Source organism: Ambystoma mexicanum, chromosome 9 (assembly GCF_040938575.1).
Source record: "Ambystoma mexicanum isolate Mex_15411 chromosome 9, UKY_AmexF1_1, whole genome shotgun sequence".
In the NCBI taxonomy this organism is placed as follows: Eukaryota; Metazoa; Chordata; class Amphibia; order Caudata; family Ambystomatidae; genus Ambystoma; species Ambystoma mexicanum.
The window spans coordinates 1,272,714,636-1,272,739,209 of NC_090931.1; the positions used below are offsets into that span (position 1 = coordinate 1,272,714,636).

General features: G+C 50.9%; 1 protein-coding gene across 2 annotated transcripts in view; it reads right to left on the reverse strand.

Moving 5' to 3' along the window:
• The window catches only part of MARCO (macrophage receptor with collagenous structure), a 231,178-nt gene that overhangs the window by 167,602 nt on the left and 39,002 nt on the right, over positions 1-24,574 (reverse strand). For both annotated transcript variants that reach the window (XM_069616601.1, XM_069616600.1), the window contains one exon: positions 2,622-2,666. In XM_069616601.1, coding sequence (XP_069472702.1) covers positions 2,622-2,666 — 45 coding nt within the window. The remainder of the gene's footprint in view (positions 1-2,621; positions 2,667-24,574) is intronic.

The following is a 24,574-nucleotide window of genomic DNA, read 5'->3' on the forward strand; positions in this document are numbered from 1 at the left end:
ATGAGACAAAAAGCAGGTAAGTGGAGGGAAGAAGGAGAGGAATCGAAATCTGTGGAAAGGGAGGTGGGTAGGGGAGCACTTACATGAATCCCTTGCAGGGGAGGATGGCGGCCTCCAGCTGTGACGGGTCTCGGAGCAGGGGGATCCCCATGTGGTAATTCCGAGCCTCCTCATTGGCTGGGAGGATGCCACAACCCCCCCCCCCGCCGGATACTAATTTTGTATTAATAAATGTAGATGTTCTGGCAGATGGGACAGATTTCTAAAGGGCCAAAAGCATTGGTTTCTTTACTTTTTAATTACCTACGTGGGTGCAGTGGCCAGCGGGGTCCTTAAAAAAGCAATGGCCAAAGCCCTGTAGGACACTAAATCTAAGTTTACTTGTATCGCTATATATTTTAATAAGATTTCTTCAGGAAATAGTATTTTTTAGGCCTGGTAGATATTGTTTTTCTTCAAACGTTAATTAACACTTTAAAATCATATTTGGGGTAGGGATGGGCAAACCCAGCTTGAAAAAGATTTAGGAATATCTAAACAATAGAGGCTTGACTCAGTTCTAAAGATCCAAACCATTTTCAGCAAAAGGTCAAAATGGCTCGAAACCTTTGAACCGGAATACACGTGGCTCGTATGGATACAAGCTTTTTATGTTTCGGCTTGGCACAAATAGAGCTCTTCGGTAGTACTGAATTCTAGAATACTGTGTCAGTATCCTAGAAATCAGTATGACTGGTGGCTAAGGAAATGATACAATAGGGAAATAAAAATAAACGCAAATTATAAGTGGCAGAGGATACACTTTTTTATTTGCGTTCATTTTAGACATATGCAGAACACCTTATACAAAAATGTGACCTGTACCTTTTATGGGGGACTGCGTGGCAGTGCCAATGATGTGCTGGCCACCCTCTTTGCATAAACTAGTGTCAGGAGTGCACTTCACACACCTATGTATAACAGTAGGAGAGCATTTCATAACGATGGAATATGACGGGTCAATCATTGGGAAATGCTAAAAAAATGACCTATACCTCTTTGAAGGATAGTAAAGCAAGAGGGACAGTGGCATTTTATGCTGCTGCTCTTCCATTTAAAAGAAAAAACATGACAGGGTCCGCGATGTCCCTGCCCTCCATTGGCCAGCTCCTTGCACGCTTATTCCATGAAGGCAAAGGAGAATGTCACTCTTTTTTGTGCATTTTAAAGAGCATTCTGTTTGTCGATTTAGCATGCGCTTTGAAATGAACAGAAACACCCCCTTATTTGAGCAAATGTGCAAAGTGAGTGAAAAAGTGTATCTGAATGAGTGCATCTCATCACTTGCACCAAAAAGATCTGCACATTTCAAGGTGCCTGCGTGTTACTTCTAATGATGTCCTACCCCGCTTGCTTGCATACATTATTTTTCGGAGCAGACTCCCAACACTAATTTATGACAGAGTCCCAGCAACCCTGTGTGTGCTGAAGTGCTGAAGCACTTTCATAATGACGGGCCATGAAGGGGGCGTCACTGTGAAATGTTAAAAAGAAAGAAGGCATTTATATCCCTGTTTGAGGGATGAAGTGCAGGTGGTATAGAAAAGGTTCTTACATCTGCTGTTCCATTTAAAACAAAATGCATGACACGGCCGACAATGACGCTGTCGTGCAGTGCACATCACCTTATGGCTCTTCTAAATAGGCGATGGGGAATGTGATATTTTTTTTACGTGTTTTAAGAGCATTCAATTTGTGGATTTGTGTGCATTTGTCATTCACACTTTCAGATGTCCTTTGAGAACAGGGCACAATGTTTATTTTGGCACAAGTGATGAGATGAGCATGCATCCCCGCACTTTCACCCACCAAAAAGCGATTTGAGACTCTGCCCCATTCTTTTTTTAAATCCAGCTTGATTTTAAAAGATTTTTAACTCAATTTCAGACATAGTTATTTATGGCCCTAAATGGGCCGACCATATTTGAGCTGAGTCTGACATTTAGTTTAAATTGACTCATGAGCCATCTACAAGGTGGCTTGAACGGCAGAGGCGTAGTCAGGGTAAGGCCTGAACGGGCAAGGCCCACCCAAAATGTCTAAATGCCCACTCAGCACCGCTGTGTGGGCATATACAGATGTTAATGTCACTGAGGTGGTCCCAACTACATTCGCTTCAGGCCCCACTTGTTAGACAATGCTGGCTACGCCTCTGTTGAACGGGTCGAATGGCGCGAGCCAGTTCAAACCCTTTCTTCATAGGTTTGAACCATCATTTTAGTTGAACACTTCAAGGCTTGCTGACCCCTAATCCTGGGCCCTGCAAGAGAGAGCAGATTCTCCCTAGTTTACTGGATTTTTCGGATGCTTCCTTTGGATGGAAAATGATGGGACGGAAGGATTCCAAAAAGTGGGATCGGAAAAAGACAAAACAAAGGCCAATGGAGAAACTCTCTGCATCAACCAGCAGCTGATTAATATCAGAGTCCCATATTTACCTTTGCGAACTCTTGGAGAGAGTTAAAGCTTGGTGTAGCCAACCCTAAAAAGTATACTTGAGAGACAGAATTGTGCAAAAACACTATTTTAACACAACAAGGCATGAGAGAAATAGAACAGATTGTCAGGATAATTTGACTTACCCGGTGGGCCTGGATAACCACTGCTTCCCTTCTGTCCTGGTGGTCCTGAAATGAAACATACATTGCTTACTTATTACGTACCATGTTATTGTTCTACTTCCCCTGACTAAGACATGCTTTCACTTTGTCATCATTGTCCCCTCCTCCCCTACCTCCATGGTGGCTTTACCCACTTTGAAGGATTCGCAATATGTTGCTTGCAATCTCACTCTCTACTTGTAATTGGGAGTGTACGCCAGTTAATTCTGCTACTAGCTTGTTCTCAGGTGATTGTTCCACCTATCATGTTTTTCCCAATTGGATGCAAGCCTGAATATTCACAGGTAGAGACGATCCAGTGATATCTGCATGCCCATGAGGAAAAATAAAAGCTGAAGGCCACTAAACAATTTAAACACTAAACAGAAACAGTTCAAAAATGTAAACTGTGCAAAGCGCGAAACAGTATATTGAGTAAATAGAAAGGATTCTTTATATCTAACATCAGAAATGTTATTTTTCTGAATCGGCTTACTTTGTGTATTAAAGTTAAATAGATTTAGTGACCAGGCCTGGGAGAATCAATTTGGCACAATCCCATATCACCCACATTTTCACTGTATTTGGGTGATTCCGGTTCGGCTAAACTTTTAATAGATTTGGGTGACAGATTTGAGTTAAGATCATGACAATTCAAGCTGATGAAATGTTGCTGTAATCCTTGGGTTGAAGAGGTCAGACCTTTTCCTGCCAGGTCATGTCCAAAGCAAAGATTGTATAAAGTTAATGAAATAGGTCAGAGGTTCAGGACATTGCCAGCTAGGGATGCTCAAAGAATAATGTCTAACTGAATAACAGCTTGCACCTGGCTGTTTTGATAATATAGACACCAAAATCAACACATTGTTTACAGCAAATCATTATTTTTTTTAAACACCTCATGCCAGATTTAGAAATATTAATGACCATTAATACCCGGCACGCTCTGTCCACAGGAAATACTACACGTGGATTGGCTCTTTTCCGCTACGCTCGGGCCTGTAACTACGGCCCCGGGGGCTTTACTTGGGGAGGTATTGACCCGCCGCCTCAGGTCTTATTGCCACAATAGCAAATGGGCAGAAGCATTTTATTTGTTTTTGAGAAATCTGCAGATAACTTTAGTCTTTGTTGACAAATGTGGCAGCACATGTATAGGGAGCTGTGCTCTAGCATAAATGATGTGCTGGTTAGCCCACTTCCATACATTAGTGTCATGAGCATGTATGGCACGCCATGCATCTGCATGGATGATGGGAGTACATTTCATTATGATGGGCCCTTAAAGGACCTGTCACTGAAATGCGTACAAAAGAGGGATAGTAATGTAAGTGGGACTGCATCAGTTCATACACATAGGGCCTCATTATAAGAAGTGCGGAATGGGTTTAACGGCGCCGGTAATGGTGCCGGTGCCGTTAAACCCACTCCGCACTATTACGAGGTCCCCTTGCGGGACCCGCTGTGGACGTCTGGTTTATCCAGACGTCCACAGCGGGTCCCGCGAGGAGACCAGGGAGCTAACAACAGGCCCTCTTGTAATGGGCTTGTTGTTAGCTCCCTCCCCATTCCCATGGGGAAGGACCGGGCCCAGGTTCCCTGAAGGAGGAAATATCAGGTCCTCCATACTCGGAATGGCCCGGTATTTCCCCATTCAGGGAAGCCGGACCCGATTTTGGAGGCAGCCATGCCCTTATTAAGGGCATGGCTGCCTCTAAAGTCGTAATGAGGCCCATAATGTTCAACACTTAAAGAAAAGCATGAACAGGTCAGAAATAAGCCAGCTGTGAATTGCACTTCCTCTCTGCCTTTTTCATAGAACCACAGAGGAATGTGTTTGTTTTCTGCATATTTTAATGTGCATCCATTTCTGAAACTAGGATTCACATTAGAATGTGCAGAAATGCCACCTTGTTTGTGCAAATGTGCAAAGGGGATGGCAAAGAACATCTGAATGTGCACATCTATAATGCACACATTCAAAGGAATGTTTTGAATAGGGCCCAACATGTTTGAGAATATTCCTCTTACTTTAGCTATATGTGTTACATGTGTTCCCCCGGTACAGAGCTACATTTGGTATTCTTTAAAGTAACATCAAAGTCTACTTCATGAATCCTTGACATGGGACTGACTCTGCCTCAGCTCTACTGGCCTTTCCGAGGTCATTGACCTGCAGCCATAGACTCTGCCGAAGATTAATTAATTAACCTTAATAGTCCTCAAGAAAGCAAACTCAGTAGGGTGAAAGTTCATGTACCCCTAATGCAGGATGACTCTTCCCTATAGGCTTTTCAGAGGTCCATGTCTGGTATGATTTCTCTACATTGTAATATTTTAAACCTCAGTAATACTCGTTGTGTCAACCTCTGAATGATTTAACTCAGACCCAGGGATGCCTGACATGTGACTGACACTACTGCTCTCTGACAGGCAATCTTATAATTCTGCGCTTTAACTTTACTAATTTTTGACACTTCAAAAGGATGGCAGGTTGAGTTCTTACCAGATTCAAGCCTGGGACATTCAAGCTACACATAGATCTCCGCAGTAGGTGCATTAATCTACTGAGATTTCTTCCTGCAGAGTTTATCGCGCTGTCCTACTACTTGATAACATTCGCATATGCACAGGACTCCATTTTCACTTGCTTAACACCCCACCCACCCCCACCCACACCCCCCCTTTGCCTTAACCTTTCTCCCCCTTTAAGCCTTGTAACAGAATTTGTGTATGTTCTTTCCGCCAACAATTAGCCTGAAATGGCCTGAACATCTCCTGGACTTTCCTGAACATTCGGGTGCATTTGCGATGGAAGAACAATCTGTGGGAATAGACAAACATACCCCAATCTCATTAGGAGATTCCTGGGAGGCCAACAATCACTTTTCAGAGAGTATGCCCAGACATATTAGTGACACTTCCAATAGATAACATGGTTTGCTTGTCTATCGTAGGTGAACATTAAGCCACATGTATGGGGTGGATGCTGGGTGCAGGGTCCATACTCAGCGTTCATGACACCATGCTCAGGAAACTTCATTTTACTGCCCCTTCTTAGTAAACTAAAGCATAAGCTATTCCTACTTTTAAGTAGTAGGTCATTACACACAAATAATACAATGTTTGCAAGAGTTGTAAAGCCAGGCTTTATTTGCATGTCTTTATTGATTATGCATCGTAACCATAAAAAGAATCAATGGCACATATGCAGTTGGCATAGAAACTTATAAAGGCAATTTACCTTAGGAATCCCATTATCCAACCCCCTGTCCTCCCCTAATGTTCCCAGTGCCACATATCTGTCAAATGTACCTCATAATATATCTGCTGCTGAATGCTATATGCCACATAAAGTCCAGGGGCCACACAGGGTGCCCCATACAAAAGCAGCCATCCACTATCATACTGTGCCACTCTCAGGCAAATATCTCCTCTACCTACCATTCACAGGGATTTATCATCCGATGGGTGGAGCATTGACTGCACTAACCAATTCCAAGCCACTAGCGTGTCAACCCCAGCATCTTCCACCTCAGCCAAGCTCTCATCCAGACTGTTTATTCAGCCAGATAACACATATTCAGAGCTAATAGCCGCATATCCTCCTTGTGTTATCATGCACTCGCAATCCCACACTTTGCCAACATGAAAGCTAGATCTGCAAATTTCAATGCATGTTTTAGGACTTTCAAGTCATATCTGGGTTACATTCCCAAGAGGCAAACCAGGGGCAAAAATGAACAGTTCACTATGCCCAAATCTCGAAACTTCTTGTATACATATCGTTAATAGCTGGACTCTCTGGCAACTTCTATACATATGTATTATCCCGGTATTTTCTTGCCCACATCTATGACACTGAGAGCAGCGATTTAGAAATATTGTAGCCATCCTTATGCCAGTTTCAATCTAGCATTTCTCTAAAGCCACTTTCGGTATACTAATACCCTCTACTATGTCTCCTCATCTATAGAGATATTAAAATCCGTTTTGCATTTCACCTTAATCAAGAGCTCACTTCTACCCTGCCAAGCAATTATTGTCCTATACAAATGTGATATCACACCAGTCCCTTCTTATAGTGCAGACAATGGGCCATCAGACTCTGGTTCAGAAGGCAATGTCAGTCACTGTTTCCTTCGTAATATTTGTTAGAGCTGCATACGTCAAAAACTATCAAGATGCCAAACCATACCTATTTCTAAGCTCCCCAATAGGTAGCAAGATTCCGTCAAATAATTCTCCCCATGCCGCAATCCCCTTTTCCTCCCACCATTTCAATCTGGACTTCATACTCTCGTCCTTCCATTGTATGTGACACGTAAGCAGAATATTGTGTGAGTAAGGTCTTTTGATGCCCACACTTTCAACACATGCTGCCATATCTTCCTCTCCAATTCCAGGAACAGAACACGTGGAGCCCCTCTCCCATGTTGGACTCATTAAGCCTCCTTGGCAGTGTACGGCATAATCAAGGACAATATCAAGCCAATCTCTAGATTCATATGATCGGCCAGCTATTGTCCCACATATTGCAGCTGTCGAGCCAAATAATAAAGTTCAAAGTCTGGGAGTTGCACAGCCCCATCTTCCCACAACCTGTTCAACGTCCTCAGAGCCACCACCCTCCTGGAATTTGCCTATATCAGATCTCTTATCACACTGTGTAACAACACAAAGTGGATTCGGCGAACCTCAAACACTAAAGTCACATATATGTATAGCATTCAGGGCAATAATAATTATAATTATAAAAGAACCAGCACAAATCTCTCCATCAAGGAGAGAAGTCATTTCTTCCATAGCACCACAGATGGCATTCTCTTACCCAAGGCCTTATTTGTATTATTTAAGTACATGTCTTGTGTTTCATGATATACCTCTATTCCAAAATACTTAACAAAGACATTCAACGAGTTTAGTGGCAATATCATTCCCGGCAATCTACCACTATGTTTCAGTCCCACCAGGGGAATCAGGCACGATCTTATCGAGTTATTTGAAATCCTAAACATTTACCAAACTTGCCTACCACTTTCAGAATATAAGGCAGGTTCACTCTGGGATTATCAATATATGAAAGCATGTCATTAGCATATACTGATATCAAATGCAGGTCACTTCCCACTTGTATAGCTGCAGCCTGAAACTCCTGATTCAAGTATGCAGCCAGAGGCTCAACGGCCAGTATAACAATATCTGCAACAGGGGACAGCCTTGTCTCGTACCCGATTTAACAGTCCATTCTTTCCAAATTGTATGCCCCGTCTTTACCCTAGCCACCGGGTCAGCGTAGAAGAGATGGATCCGCTTAAGGAATCCCAACCCATCCCAGATTTCCACAGCACTTCGAACATCCAGACCCGTCCCTCTGAGTTTAATGACTTAATCGTGTCTAAAGACTCTATCGCCATCCCCTCTGTGCTATTATTCATTGTAGATATAAAATGTTGCAGCCTCTGTAAGTTATGGGAGGTGTTCCTGTTCAGTACGAATGCAAATTGGTCCAGATGCGACTAGCTAACAGTGAGATAAGTATTTTTGTGTCCACGTTAAGCATAGATAGGGGCCTATATGATTTGCAGAGAGTCGAATCATACCCCTCCTTAAGCACTGTGTTAAAGAAGCCATTTTCTGTTGCCAGCCTCCCTGGAGGGAGCCCACCAGTGCAAAAGACAGACACAGATAATGACTAGCTGAGATTATTTTGTTTTAATCAGTAATTTTACAGGCTGACAAAAAGAAGATCTTACTGCATTTCTGTATCCATCATGGTTTTATAGATTTTAAAATATTGCATCAGTTCTGTTCTAATATTAACCTTGTAATGCAATTGGTCATATTTCCCCAAAGTGTACTGGTCCTTTTTATTGGATGTAAACACTTCCTGAAACACATGATCATTTTGTGTGTCAAAATGACCTTGTTTATGCTAATCAGAATGACTTTGCTATTTTCCAGATTTCACTAAACCACAAGATATATTTCATGACGTTAAAACTGGAAAAAGCAGGTTTTGGAAATGATGCATGCTCCAACTGCCAAGGTCACAGATTACGCTGTCTGGTTTCTTATTGGCTAATCCCCCTTCCTTATCTATTTCTGACTCTATGCCAGTTTTGTTTTGTGAGCAGCATCGTGGAAAATGATCTATTCCGTATTTGATGCTGCCAAATTGTGCACCAGTCTCGCTCAAGCCCCAGCCTGCTCTCAGTCAGCCTTGCCTTGAGCGTCTTATCTGTTTGTCTGGGTTATTCCCAACACTGTATTTCCTTATTTGTTCAGCACTTTTGAATTCACACACAACGTAAGGTCTGCATTCAGTTTTATGTATATTGGGGCATCCATTTTGGCGAAAATCTCTATGTTTTGCTATTGTTATGGGCATTATTCTAATATGTTTTTCTAATGTCTATTGAGTTTGGGTAATATTTTGTATATCAGGAAGCTATATTCTATATTGTTATGTTGTCCTAAATAAATGTGTGCGGTGTGTTAGGCAGAATTATATGCAGTACCCTTTGGGAACACCACAAACAATTAACAGGGTAATTCATAGAATCCAGCGCACAAGTAGCGCACGCGGCTGGCGCACAGCGTGCGCCTGCGATAGTCTGCGCCAGGCACGTGCGCTAAAACTGATTTCCGCGCACAGCGTATTCATGGATTTCATGCTCCCAAACCAGCCGTGGCGCAGAGAATCGCAGCGAGCCTGCAGCAGCGCCAGTAACGCCCCCAAGAACGCCCTCGCGCAAGGAAAAGCCATCAAAATCGCTAAATCATCGCTAAGGGCTGCGCTAACCCTGGACCACTTCACAGGGCAGGCAAACAAGGAAAGCAAAGCGGGCAATCTTCAAATCAGGAGTACGCGGGAAGTACTACACGCGACTAGGCAGGGAACGTGAATTACAGGGGTACGCGGGAATTATCACACGCGAACAGCCAGGGAACGCGTATTACAGGGGTACGCGTGAAGTAGAACACGCGATAGGCCAGGGAACGTGTATTACAGGGGTACGCGTGAAGTAGAACACGCGATAGGCCAGGGAACGTGTATTACAGGGGTACGCGGGAATCATCACACGCGAACAGCCAGGGTGCGTGTATTACAGGGGTAGCGGGAAGTTCAACACGCGATTGGCCAGGGTACGTGTATTACAGGGGTACGCGTGAAGTAGAACACGCGATAGGCCAGGGAACGTGTATTACAGGGGTACGCGGGAATTATCACACGCGAACAGCCAGGGTGCGTGTATTACAGGGGTAGCGGGAAGTTCAACACGCGATTGGCCAGGGAACGTGTATTACAGGGGTACGCGTGAAGTAGAACACGCGATAGGCCAGGGAACGTGTATCACAGGGGTACGCGGGAATTATCACACGCGAACAGCCAGGGTGCGTGTATTACAGGGGTAGCGGGAAGTTCAACACGCGATTGGCCAGGGTACGTGTATCACAGGGGTGCGTGGGAATTATCACACGCGAATAGGCTGGGTGGGCCCTCACAGGTGTACCCTGTACACCCTCCACGGCCCCTGCAGGCAGCCCACAAAACAGGGGACTACCCTGCACACCTGATCATGTCCCCCTGCACCCCCATCCACCAGGGGCACCCTCCACCAGGCCCCCACCCATGTCTCCCACCACCCCCACCCCCCAGCAGTGCAGGGGCACCTGCCATCAGGCCCCCACCCATGTCTCCCACCACCCCCACCCCCCATCCACCAGGGGCACCCTCCACCAGGCCCCCACCCATGTCTCCCACCACCCCCACCCACCAGCACTGTGGGGCACGTGGCCAGCAGGCAGTCAGGCAGCAGCAGATGGCAGGTGGGAGCGTGCTCAGGGCTCTGGGGGACTGTAATTCGGCCTCCTGGCCAGGAGCGTGGTCTTTCGTGTTTGGACGCGTGGACAGCCTGATAGGGAGTGATTTTGCACGTGAAAACCCCACACTCAGCGAATCGCGCGAAAACCCGTCACCAGCATATGTGCGTCTATAGTTACCTGCACGTGCAGTGTCAAAGCGTGTGATTGGTGAAAATGGATCTACACGCAGGAGTGACAAAGCGTGTGATTGGTGAAAATTGATCTACACGCAGGAGTGACAAAGCGTGTGATTGGTGAAAAGTGAGCTACACGCAGGAGTGTCAAAGCGTGTGATTGGTGAAAAAGGATCCACACGCAGAAGTGACAAAGCGTGTGATTGGTGAACATGGGCCAAGCACGTACACGCCGTAAGTGACGCTGTACGTGTGGGCCTGTATATAAGGTAGTGTTGAACACCATTTCCTTGTACGTGCTTTTCGTGGAGAGCGAGTGGGTGAATTCTGTACTTCTTGTCGTTTCACACGCGATTTACTTCACGGCGTTTCCAGTTCGTACTCCCTGTTACCTCTGACAGCTTTTTCTCTTTTTCCTCTTGTACTGGTTTACCTGGGCCTGTTCCCTCAAACAGTGTCCCCTTCTACTGTTGTCCTGTCTCCTCAGACAGCGTACACATCTTCTTTTGGCGGGGGTGTTGCCAACCAAACGCGCTCATTTTTCACGCTCTTTTACCTGGCAGACGGTGAGTCACGCACGTATCTAACTTCTGTGCTTGCCCCGTGTGTAGCCTACCCCTTCAGAGGTCATTCTAGGCTGCGTGTGACACGCATACGTTCATTGTGTTACTGGATGCCACAGCGTAGTGCAGGGTTTTCCATCAGCACACGTGGTCTAGGAGGGGTATTGTGCACGTTCCTTAACTTTTCTGGGGTGCCTGTGCGTTGCGTGACCCGTCATCTTTCCCCAGGGGTGTCATATAGCCTTGCCACTGCACTAGGGTACGAATACCATCTGGTACCCAACCCCTTTGACACCCAATTGCCCAGGACAATTGTGCACACCGACTCCCATACGCACAATAACATCAGTGCCATGGTTGGGAGGCGTGCAAGCCGTAAGGGTGGCAAAGGTGGCCGAGCCACACGTGGTGGCCGTGGAGGATCCACTAGGGGACGTGGTTGTGACTTGCAGGGTGCCCCTGTCCCCCCCAGTCTGGAGGACCAGTCAGGGACACCCATGCCCCCCCCCCCCAGTTGAGGGTCATGTGGCTGATACCAACCCTGATCAGCCCTTGTTGGACCAGCCCATTGTGGCAGCAGACCTGTCCGAGGGTGATCCCATCGCTGACATCCAGGTCAGCAGGTCCACTGCACGTGCACCGGTGCACATTGGTGTCATCAGGGCACGCGCATCTATGCCAGATAGGTCATCTGCTGGCCCCCGTATCCAGGGTGTGGCTCCATCCACCCCACCTCTCATACACCCTGCCAAGACTGTGTCGGTCCTAGTTCATGCACCTCAGATCAGGCCTGACCCCATCCCACTACCCCCAATGCCTGCACCTACTCCCATGCTGAGTGTGCAATCCCACACACCCAGTACTGAGTCCACCACGGCTCCTGCCCCTAGTGTCCACAGCGGCGTAGGACACTCTGGATCCCCACCCCCTTCCAAGCGCAAGAGGAAGAGTGCACGTCCGGCACAGGCTGATTCCCCAGGCACGGCTGCACAGTCCGGCCCATCAAGGAAGCCAAGCTTCACAGACGCCGAACTGAATGCACTTGTTCAGTATGTGTCAGATCATGATAGGGAAATGGTCATCGTTGCAGGGTCCAAGACCACACATGCCAGACGCCAGGCACACTGGCAGACCATTGCTGACAGAATAAGTGCCCTTGGAGTAGTGAGGCGCACAGCTAGTGATTGCCAGAAGCGCTGGAATGACCTTAAGCGCAGGGCAAAGGATAAGCTGGCCTCAAGTCATGCCGCAACCTTGGTGACTGGAGGTGGGTCCCCAGCACAGGAAATAGAACTCACACCACACGAGTCCGTAGCTGGATCCTACGTCACCGAGGGACAACTCCAAGGTGTGGGAGATCTCCCTGATTACGAGGCATCATCCGGTGAGTGCACATGCATGTGTGTATTATCCATGTGCATGGTGTGTGTGTGAAGCATTCATGTTGGGTGCCTGTCAAGGGGGTGTGTGGCAGAGTAGATAGTGGCACCCATGTGCCTCATCCAGTATGTTCAGTGCAACACCATCTGCCCACAGCACTATCCCAACTGGCAACAGTGCACATATGGCCCTACACCATGGAAGTTGCCCTTGAATTGTCATTTTGTCACTACATTGTTGCTCATACTCCCCTGTCTATTCATCTGATGTCTTACATACCATTCCTATACTTTCCCCCAGCCAATCAAGTTTCATCTTCACATGCCTGACATGCAATGATACCACATGCTAATGCGTCCTCTGTATATGAATGCCAACCAACATGCTGTCATACTGTGGATGTTGCCTTGACATCCACCTCCTACCTGTGTGCTTTGGTACCGTCTGGTTTCGAGCCCCATTCCCTCACACTCCATGCTGCTCTTCATGGTCTATCTTCCCTGACTTCTACAGTTCAGACCATCGTGCCCTACTCACGACACCTGCTTGCTAACAGTCAAATGAGGGCACCCTGCCCTCCAATGCGACCCACCCTATTGCTGACAAGTGCATCTGAGCCTACTCAAAGCCAACTCTCACTGACATCTGCTCATACATGCCTTTGCCTGTCCCATAGACCCTTCACATGGTCCCTGTCCTCTCTCCTTGCTCCTCTTCCACCATCAATGGTGGGACCCGTTGGGGTGTACTCCTGGCCTCCTTCCAATCCTCAGAGGCCACAATTGATGTGCATGGTAATGGGAGCATCTCAGTCCAAGGCCCTTAGGCCAACCTCATTCTCCTTGAGAAATGCTAGCCACATCTCATCAACTTCCTTACCTCTCCTGCTGTCCCCCCTCCTCTCTCCTCATCAATCCTGCACTGCCTCCCTGCACCCTCCCATGATCCTTCTCCGCCTCCCACTCCAACTCCTACACATGCTGCACCTCTGATCTCTAGCACTCCCCGTAAGTCCTCCAAGGCTGTCAACCTCCTCCACAATTACACTCCTTTCACTGCGGCTGCATCAGGCATTCCTCCGATATCTGTCACTTACATGAGGTTATGCACCTTGACATCCTTGGTCTCATGGAAACATGTCTGACGGCCAGCTCTGTCTGCATCCTTCACACACTCCTACCTGATGTTCAGGAGACCCTCTCCTTTGCCCGCCACTACTGTGCAGGGGGGGTGTGCCCTTGGCTTCCCTGAGGGTATTCCTGCCACTGTCACTCCTACTTAGACCTACTCCACTCTGGAATGGCTTGTGTGACGTCTCTCTCTACCACACCTTGACATTCACAAACTGTGCGTACTGTGTCTGGGAAAACTGGTCAACTGTACTACTTCCTTTCTGAGTGTCCTCACCTCTCCTCCTCACTCATGTCCCCAGACACAGAAATCCTCTTCCTTGTTGCTGTACGCATCCACCTGCATGCTTGTTGACCCCCCCACGTGACCTTTCTGTGACCTCAGCAACTCCCTCTCACCCTCTAGACTCCCGTCTGTCCCTACTCATTCTGCAGGGCACACTCTTGATGCTCTGATCTCATCTGACTTTCCCCTCTCCGTCCATCTCTGCACTCCTCTCTCCTGGAGTGATCACATTCTCCTCTCCTCCCAGCTCACCCTCACCACACCACAGGCAAAGCCACCCTCACCACTGTCACACACCTTCTTGGTATTCCAACCCATGAAGTGTGTGTCAGTCGAGGCTCATGCTGCCAAAATCTCCCCCCCATCCAGCTCCCCCTTAGGCTCACTCCCATCCTGACAGGGCCCACTCCATGCTCCACTCTATGTCAGGTACACTGGATGTCTTTGCCACGGTCATGACCACCTGTCTGAAGCCCCATGCCAATGCAGAGTCCTGGCATGACTCGGATCATGTGAACCCAGACCACAGGTGCCGGGTGGCAGAGAGGGAATGTCCTGCATCATGCTCATCCTCTGGCAAACTGGCCTGCCACATGCTCCAAAGGCAATAGCGCCTCACCCTTTTCACCAAGATGAGATCCCCAATCCAAGGGCACATATCTGCGGCATGTGACAACTCTGCAGGACAGATAGAAATCTGCAAGGACCTTGCCGAGCCAGATGCAGTGTGTACCTCCCCTGTCCCCTCCGAGCCCACAGCACTGCATGATTGTCTCTGTACCCCTATAGGCCACCCCCCCCAGCACTTGTCTGCGCCTAACACCATCTGCCCTTGACGTTAAGTCCTACTTACCTTGTACAGCACTTCCAGCCGCCACTTCCCCTTGCACATCATTGTGCCACCCACCCCTGCACTTGCGTGACATGAATGACACCAGCACCAGTAGGATTGTTGACTGGCATCCCCTACTGCCCCACCACCCCTCAGTGCTCCGCTGTACCTTCATACATTTCTGGACCGGTGCTTCACGAATGCTATATGATTCCTTTACAGGTGATGGGGAGGTGGAATCTCATTGTTTACTGCATTTTGTTGATGTAGACAAGGCACTGTGCATCGTGGCCAATTTGGACTAGCAGATCCATGTACAACATGTCAACTTATTGATGTGATGATGCAATGTCAGGACCAGAGTGGTAGAAATCCAAAAAAGTTGCCCTCCTCTCCCTCTTCACTTGGTGGCTATGTCACATGCCATGTGTGTGATGGCATGTGCCTTTGACATGGCAATCACCGGCCAATGTGTGATGGCAGTGCTAGGCAGCATGGTGAGCAGGCGTTGCTCTCCAATCTGTACATTGTATGCCCTGAGCCTCCCCTACAGACCCAGTGATGGTGAATGCATAGGAGGTCTCCCAGTCATGTGGGACATGTGTCGTAGAACTACTGCCTCTGTTGTTCATCAGCCCTTGTTGCATGCCATGGTGCTAATGCCTGTTTCCATTTTTCTCTTTCATGTCTTTGCAGGGGACGAAGCACTTGTTGATGCTGGGGATGTGGTGGTTGAGCCGTCCCAGGAGGGCAACCCGGGCCGACCTTCCACAAGTGAGGGACGTGGTGTGTTTGTGGGTGAAAACCCACAAGTGCTGCAGGTCGTGCTGTCGAGGGGTGTCTCTGGGGGTTCCTCCCCCGAGCAGTATTCAGGTGTAGACTCGGAGGATGACACCTATGTGCAGTCGCAGGTGAGTGTTCTTGGGAGAGAATCTCCTCTGTCCGACCCACCTGCAGCCGGGCCATTGCCCTCAATGGGGATGTCAGTGTCGGCAGCTCAGCCTCCGGTGGTTACGGATGCAGGGCCACACCACACAATCTCTGATCCTGTTCCTGGGGCTGCAGATCAGAGAGGGAATGCAGTCCTGCAGCCTGAGGCCTTGCCGGCACAGCAAGGCGCAGTCCGCCTTGCCCCAGGCAGGTGTGGTGCCCGTCAACGTGGTGGCCGTATGCCACCTGGCAATACCGCTTGGGAGCAATCCATCTACGGTATGGCCAACCAACAGGCAGCATCATCCGAGATGATTGCACAGGCCATGGATAGGGTGGCCACTTCCATTGTCCCCCCAGAAAGGCTGATGGAGCGACTGGAGCAGGCTACAGAGTCCATCAGCCAGGCACACAGGGAGGATATGTTGGCGTCCAACAAGGACAGGCGGGCGGCACTGGCGACTCTGCGGGAATCACTTTCCATGGAGTCCCAGCGCCACAGGGAAGGCCTGAGGGAAGAATTCCGTCACCTCAGGTCGACCCTGTTAGAGCTTGAGGCTTCATCCCATAGAAGGACAGAGGAGCAGCTGGAGCGTCTGACACGGACGCTCTCGGCCGAGATGCAGGCAACTCGTGCGGAGGTCAGGTCATCCCGGGAGTTACTGCATGGGGACCTCCGCATGATTATAACCCAGAACCAGAACTACCAGACCCGCCTGCTTGCAGCCATGGAGGAGCAAACTCGTGCTTTGCGTGGGCTGCCTCCCATTGTCACACCATCTTCTGAGGCAGCTCCCCCACCTCCTGAGTCAGCTGCAGGGTCTGGCCAGAGCGATAGCGACTCATCTCCCACAACAGAGTAGCCGTGTGGGCCACGAGCCTATGGGGTGTTTTAGTTTCCCATGATCCACACAGGTGGATTGTGGCGTGCATCCTGTCCTCGGACCTCATAGGTGCCCCCCCCCCCCGCCGGCCCTTTCATGGCCATTTTTTCTCAATTTTCTTTTTTCTTTTCCAAGAGTGTTGCCTTGTGTGGGTACCTGGGCATACACTGTATTGTGGCTGGGCACATGCAGGCTTGTCCTGAGTTTGGTTTAGATGCTTGGGTAGCAGACATCCACACCCCTCCTGCTTCCGTTTCCATGGGCTTGCAAAGGGTGTGCCCAAGTGACAGCAAATTACACGGTGACATTGGACTCCCATGAGCTGTTGGCCAGTCCATAGTCAATACTGTGTAGACATTCATAGTGTACATTGTTGTTGCACCTAACTATGCATGATGGTTTGATAGGTGCCTCTACTTACATATGTTGCTCATGTTTTGCAGGTATTTCACACAGTTCTTCACACGGGCATACTCTCTGGAGTCAGACTACATGTCGGTAGATGTGCACTGACACTTTTGCGTGGCGCCATCACTGTACATCTGGACGGTGAGGACATACCAGCAGAATCAGGTAATGAGACTACCATTGATTACATGCATTGTGTCTTGTTTGGGTGGGCTTCAGGGTGGGTTGGTGTGTAATTTGATTGAAATTACTCTTACACAGGTGTGTAGTAGTGGCTCCAGCGCGGTTAGCTGTTCAAGTGCGGCTATGTTCCATTTGGGGCACTGCTATTTGTGACACCGGTGTCATGTTGTGATGGCCAGTTTGTTTGCTCTCACATACCATGACATGGTGTCCTCAGTGGCGGGACTGTGAAGGGAATGGGTGACATGGCAATGTTGTCATGTAGTGAATCGCCTGTGGCAATGCATATTTGATTGATGGAGTTGTGTCTTCTCGTTGTGATGCATTGCTGGTGTATGTGTAGGTAGGGGTGCACACATAGTGACACTTCCATGTTAACAATCTCAGGCTGATGTGTATCTGACAGTTTATTGTCGAGTAATTTTTTGACATTGTCAGGTAGTGTCATCATTGATTGTCAGATGGTATGTGCCAGAGCAGTGTGCACTAGCCAGCACTGTGATTCCTAGGTGAAGAAGTTGGCCACCAGTTGCGTACGGGCTGCCACCCCCCGTGCCCTTTCCCCTCCCATGCGCAGCGGGCGTGCATGTGGTTGTGGATGTGGGGGCACCACCATGTCCACGGGCAGGCCCCGGCGTGTTGCAACGTTGTGCAGGACACATGCTGCCACTATGATCCTGCACACTATTCGGGGAGCATATAACAGCTGCCCGCCAGAACGGTCAAGGGAGCGAAAGCGTGACTTCAGCACTCCGAATGTGCGCTCCACTATGCCCCGTGTTGCAATGTGGGCTGTGTTGTACCTTACCTCGGGTGGCGTGGTGGGGTTCCGGATTGGGGTCATCATGTGGGGGCTGATAGGGTAGGCACTGTCCCCTGCGGAGGTGGTGATGGGTATCATTAGTGGTGTTGTGTCATGACCCAGTATCTGACATGCATGCATGTGCAGTGGCATTCATGCTCACCAAGCAGCCATGTATCTCCATGCTGGCCAGCCTCCAGGTCCCGGCATAGTGTAGACATTCTGTAGATGAAGCTGTCGTGGGTGGACCCGGGATAGTTGGCATATACTGATGTGATTATTCCCTTGGCATTGCATACAACTTGCACGTTGATGGAATGCCAGTGCTTGCGGTTTCTATAGATGTGCTCTGTTGCCCTGGGTGGACGTAGAGCCACATGTGTGCAGTCAATTGCACCAAGCACTTTGGGGAATTGAGCCACACCATAGAATTCCTGGATGCACGTCCGCCTTTCTGCATGAGTCCTGGGGAGATATATGTGCCTGCGGACTGATGGCCGTGCAGTGATTATGTTCAAGATCTGGTGTAGGCAGCGTGACTGCGTGGCCTGTGACACACCACCCACTATGGCACTTGTCCGCTGAAAGGATCCAGTGGCCAAGAAGTGCAGTACATTCAGGACCTTCTGCAGGGGGCTGAGTGCTTGGGAGCACAGGGTGGGTGATGTGAGGTCATCCTCCCACTCACTGACCAGGTCCAGTATGATGTGTGCTGGAAACCTGTACCTCCCATACACCTGGTCATCAGGCATCCCGAATAGGCTGGTTCTGGGTGTGAATATTCTGGCCCTGACTCTCCTCCTCCTCCTCCTTTGGTAGCCCACTGCCACTGCTGCTAGGAACGGTATGTTCATCCTGGCATCTGGCTTGTTTATTGATAAGTGCGCAAATTAATGCCTTGCGCGTGTTCTAGGCGAGCGTGTGACCCTCGCACCCCTGGAATCTAGTTCCCACTCCAATAGCGTGTGGAAATTCCCACGCAGCAGGCATACAGGTGCGCTGACGTACTTGCGTGTGTAAGTGCCCGCGCACCCCTGTAATACACGTACATAGGCCAATGGCGTGTACGCGCACTTTTGGCCAATTACACGCGATGACACTCTGACGTGCAGTATTTCCACGTGTGCTCCGTCATCACGTGCTGAGTGGGGAACGCCCGTGCGGATCACGTCAGACGCGCTTACGCGGTGAGGGACTCTGGTCCAATAGAATCGCGTATGCGTGCTGATGCACTTACGCGCTAAGGCCCTTTCCTCGGATTTCACGCTGACGTGCAGGAATTTCACGTGCCAAATCACTCCGTATCAAGCTGGCCACCCGAAAACACACGGAACACCACGCTCCTGCCCAGAAGGCCGAGTTACTGCCCCCCCAGTGCCCTGAGCAGCCTCCCACGTGCTATCTGCTGCTGCCTGCCTGCCTGCCTGCCTGCTGCCACCGTGCCCTGCCATTTGGTGCCTGCACATCAGCCATCTGCAGGGGTCCAGTTGCTGTGTCCACCCCTGCTGGAACTGAAGACTCCCAACTGGGATTACATCGCTCCACAGCCCAGCCCCAGGACCCAGTTGCCCATCCACACCTGCCTCTGGGGTTGCCATGTCGGGCACTTCGACATCTGGCACCAGTGGCAACCCCAGGCCAGAGGGGCAGAGGGGCACCAGCTTCACTGCCACCGAAGTTGGTGTCCTGGTGGAGCATGTCCTGGGGCAGTATGATGCCCTCTTTGGATCGTCCCGCGCCAGCAAGGAAGGACGGGAGAGGATCTGGGCCGACTGTGTGGTTGCCATCAACGCGGAGGGGGTGGCAACCCGCAACGTCCAGAAGATCAAGAAGCGCTGGGAGGACTTGAGGTCCAGGACCCTTGTGAAGGCCCGGCGCCTCGTGGAGGGGGGCCGGGGCCGCATGAGTTCCATCCAGAAGAGGGTCCTGGAACGCGTACGCCCAGCGCTCCACGCCCAGGTCCTTGAGAGGGAGGCCCGTCTGGAGTTGAGCGGTAAGTGTGCAAGCATTACTGTGTGAGACAGGGCATGTTGCGGTGTGCTGGTTCTATGATACTTGCCTGTATGTGTGCCATGGGCCATGTATGCATGTATGTGTGCAGGGACATCATGGTAATGCATGTGCGACCAGTGATGTGTGACCCACATGGTTGTTGCATGTGTTGAAATGTGGCATGGGGAGCCCTATGCAGATTTAGGACATGAGAGCATGCCAGTCTCTGTACCTGGACATGGATGGGGGTGAAGGATGGGTGCTGATGCCAGGTACATATATGGTAGCCATGTCTGTGTGCCTGACCTGCGTGTCTGTGACTTGTGCATGCCATGGATGCATGACACATGTGTGCGACAATGCACAGATTCTGTGACGCACCCAACTAACCCTTGTTTCGCCTGTGTTCGTTGTGTTTGGGGCCAGATGGATGTGACTGAGGTGAAGAGTGTGCATGTGATATGCATGAGCCATGATGCATGTGAGTCACATATCATTGAATGTTTCAAGAGTCAATTGGACATGCATGGAAATGTGCATGGCATGCACCATGCCTGTTACTGTGTGTGTTTTGCCTGGACTGACCCATGTGTTGTGGAGGGACATGATGGAAGTGTACTTTGACAGGGGTGCTCATCTGCTATTGCTTCCTGTCTAGGGGACCATTTTACAGTAGCCTGATGCTTGTGTCCTTTGTCTCCCTCTACGCAGCGGCTAGTGAAGAAGAGGGCGGAGACGGCGCTGTGGAGCAAGGCGGCGGGGATGCCCCCACGGCTGCAGCGGAAGGGGTGGGTGAGCCCCCACAGGGGCCTGCTACGGCGGGAGACGGTGAGGAGCCATCCAGGTTGGTGGTTTGCACAGAGGAGGAGGAGGCCGACACTGGTGCACACATGGGGCCTGGTGGGAGCATCCCTGCTGGTGCAAGTGGTGCAGTCCAGGGCCAGGGGCAGGAGGCAGCACAGGTCACCGTGGAGGTGCCTGTGCATGTCGCTGTCCCTGACCCTGTGAGTGCACCACCATGCACCAGCAGGGATGCCCCGTCCCAGGCCCGTCCGCAGGTAGTGGGGATGTCCATGTCAACTGACTCCCCTCCACCTGCGGCCGTGGGAACCCCTGGCCGCGTGGAGCAGGTCCTGATTGGGGTCGCGATGCGCACGGCTGTGATTCATGATGACGTGCGTGCTTCCCGGGAGGAGCACGCACGTCATCACGAAGTGCACCGTGCCGACGTGGCCCAATTGGGATCGGCCATGTTCGGGGGGTTCCTGCATGTGTTGGCCAATCTGACGGCCCTCTCCTCCTCTGTGCAGGCTATCCAACGGTCGTTCTCCTTGCCGTCTTCCGGCCCAGATGCCACCATGGCCCCCTGTGGACCTGCCCCGACCAATGCAGCCAGCTCGGTGGGGATCCCATCCCTGCCACAGTTGGGAGTCGGAGGTCCAGCAGGGGTGGACGACACAGCAAGTGGACCCCAGCAGATGGAAGATGTGCCGGCATCATCGGGCAGGGCACGTGCACGACGGCGTCGGTGGTTACCATCAGCCTGGATGCCGTCGTGCTGGCAGAGGCAGTGGCGTCGGAGGCAGCAGCGGGCTCGACGTGGGAGGCATCATGGCTCAGGGCCATCAAGATCAGAGGGGCAGGCATCGGCCGGAGGGCAGGGCAACCCTGGCATGGCGGTGTGTTCCGTGTGGGAGGAGTTTGGCCAGCGGATAGGTGCGGAGCGGCAGCGGGCGGAAGAGGAGCGGCTCGCCATGGCCAGGGCGGAGATCTCCATGCATCGGGCATTGAGGCGGGCTGAGTGCCTCGAGGAGGCTCGCAGGGATTTTGGTGAGCACATGGGGTTGTCCCTGCGAGACCTCGGGGCCAGGACAGAGTCCCGCCTCCAGGACATTGACATGGAGTTCGAGGATGCCCTGGCCAGCATCACCAAGTGAGCCGCAGGACTAGCCCGCTGCCTTTGTATATAGTTTTTTAGTTAGTTAGTGCTAGGTTTCCTTTATTTATTTTTATTATTTTGGACCGCTCGGACAATGGCCACTTTTTTGTACATATTTATTTTATTAGTCAGTATTAGGTTTCATTTGTGCTGTTGGGCTCATGGACCCTGGAACATTCCTGTATATATTGATATATTTTGGGAGATACATTTTTTAATTTTTTTATTGTTTACACCATGACGTAATGGTTTTTCTTTGATTTCCTAATACATGGTTTTGCTTTGGACAAATTATATTGATTTTTTAATCCTTTGTTTTTTGGTTTATCATTTTTGTTCTCGGACATGGACCTTTTATTTACTTTGCCACATAGTTGTATGTTTTATTGGTTTACTTGATTTGTGTTTTTAATACATTTTTATATTATCTTACACTTGTGTTATTTTCTCTTTGGTTTCTTACATGTCATGATATGGGTTTTGACATTCACTTGCACCCATTGTGTATGTGTGTGTGACAGACATGTGTTCTTTTGCATACTTGCCTTTGGGGTTGTGTCATGTGATTGCATTCACTATGTGGGTGCATGCAATCCTTGCCTGGGTGTTTGTGCTGGGTATGCTGGCCATTACTGCCATGATTGTGTATCGTCAGGACCTGGGGCCAGGGGGACATGGGTGGGGGCCTGCTGGCAGGTTCCCCACAGTGCTGGGGGTGGTGGGAGACATGGGTGGGGGCCTGGTGGAGGGTGTCCCTGGTGGATGGGGGGTGGGGGTGGTAGGAGACATGGGTTGGACATGGGTGGGGGCCTGCTGGCAGGTTCCCCACAGTGCTGGGGGTGGTGGGAGACATGGGTGGGGGCCTGGTGGAGGGTGTCCCTGGTGGATGGGGGGTGGGGGTGGTGGGAGACATGGGTTGGACATGGGTGGGGGCCTGCTGGCAGGTTCCCCACAGTGCTGGGGGTGGGGGTGGTGGGAGACATGGGTTGGACATGGGTGGGGGCCTGCTGGCAGGTTCCCCACAGTGCTGGGGGTGGTGGGAGACATGGGTGGGGGCCTGGTGGAGGGTGTCCCTGGTGGATGGGGGGTGGGGGTGGTGGGAGACATGGGTGGGGGCCTGGTGGAGGGTGTCCCTGGTGGATGGGGGGTGGGGGTGGTGGGAGACATGAGCAGGTGTGCAGGGTAGTTCCCTGTGGTGTGTGCTGCCTGCAGGGGCCGTGGAGGGTGTACAGGTAATGCCTGGGAGCACACAGCCATATCGCGTGTGGGACTTCCCGCGCACCCCTGAAATCCACGTACCCTGCCATATCGCGTGTGGGACTTCCCGCGCACCCCTGAAATCCACGTACCCTGCCATATCGCGTGTGGTACTTCCCGCGCACCCCTGAAATCCACGTACCCTGCCATATCGCGTGTGGAACTTCCCGCGCACCCCTGCAATCCACGTACCCGGCCATATCGCGTGTGGAACTTCCCGCGCACCCCTGAAATCCACGTACACGGCCATATCGCGTGTGGAACTTCCCGCGCACCCCTGAAATCCACGTACACGGCCATATCGCGTGTGGAACTTCCCGCGCACCCCTGAAATCCACGTACCCGGCCATATCGCGTGTGGGACTTCCCGCGCACCCCTGAAATCCACGTACACGGCCATATCGCGTGTGGAACTTCCCGCGCACCCCTGAAATCCACGTACCCGGCCATATCGCGTGTGGAACTTCCCGCGCACCCCTGAAATCAACGTACCCGGCCATATCGCGTGTGGGACTTCCCGCGCACCCCTGAAATCCACGTACCCTGCCATATCGCGTGTGGTACTTCCCGCGCACCCCTGAAATCCACGTACCCTGCCATATCGCGTGTGGTACTTCCCGCGCACCCCTGAAATCCACGTACCCTGCCATATCGCGTGTGGAACTTCCCGCGCACCCCTGCAATCCACGTACCCGGCCATATCGCGTGTGGTACTTCCCGCGCACCCCTGAAATCCACGTACCCTGACTAATCGCGTGTGGAACTTCCCGCGCACCCCTGCAATCCACGTACCCGGCCATATCGCGTGTGGAACTTCCCGCGCACCCCTGAAATCCACGTACACGGCCATATCGCGTGTGGAACTTCCCGCGCACCCCTGAAATCCACGTACCCGGCCATATCGCGTGTGGAACTTCCCGCGCACCCCTGCAATCCACGTACCCGGCCATATCGCGTGTGGAACTTCCCGCGCACCTCTGCAATCCACGTACCCGGCCATATCGCGTGTGGAACTTCCCGCGCACCCCTGAAATCCACGTACACGGCCATATCGCGTGTGGAACTTCCCGCGCACCCCTGAAATCCACGTACACGGCCATATCGCGTGTGGAACTTCCCGCGCACCCCTGAAATCCACGTACCCGGCCATATCGCGTGTGGGACTTCCCGCGCACCCCTGAAATCCACGTACACGGCCATATCGCGTGTGGAACTTCCCGCGCACCCCTGAAATCCACGTACCCGGCCATATCGCGTGTGGAACTTCCCGCGCACCCCTGAAATCAACGTACCCGGCCATATCGCGTGTGGGACTTCCCGCGCACCCCTGAAATCCACGTACCCTG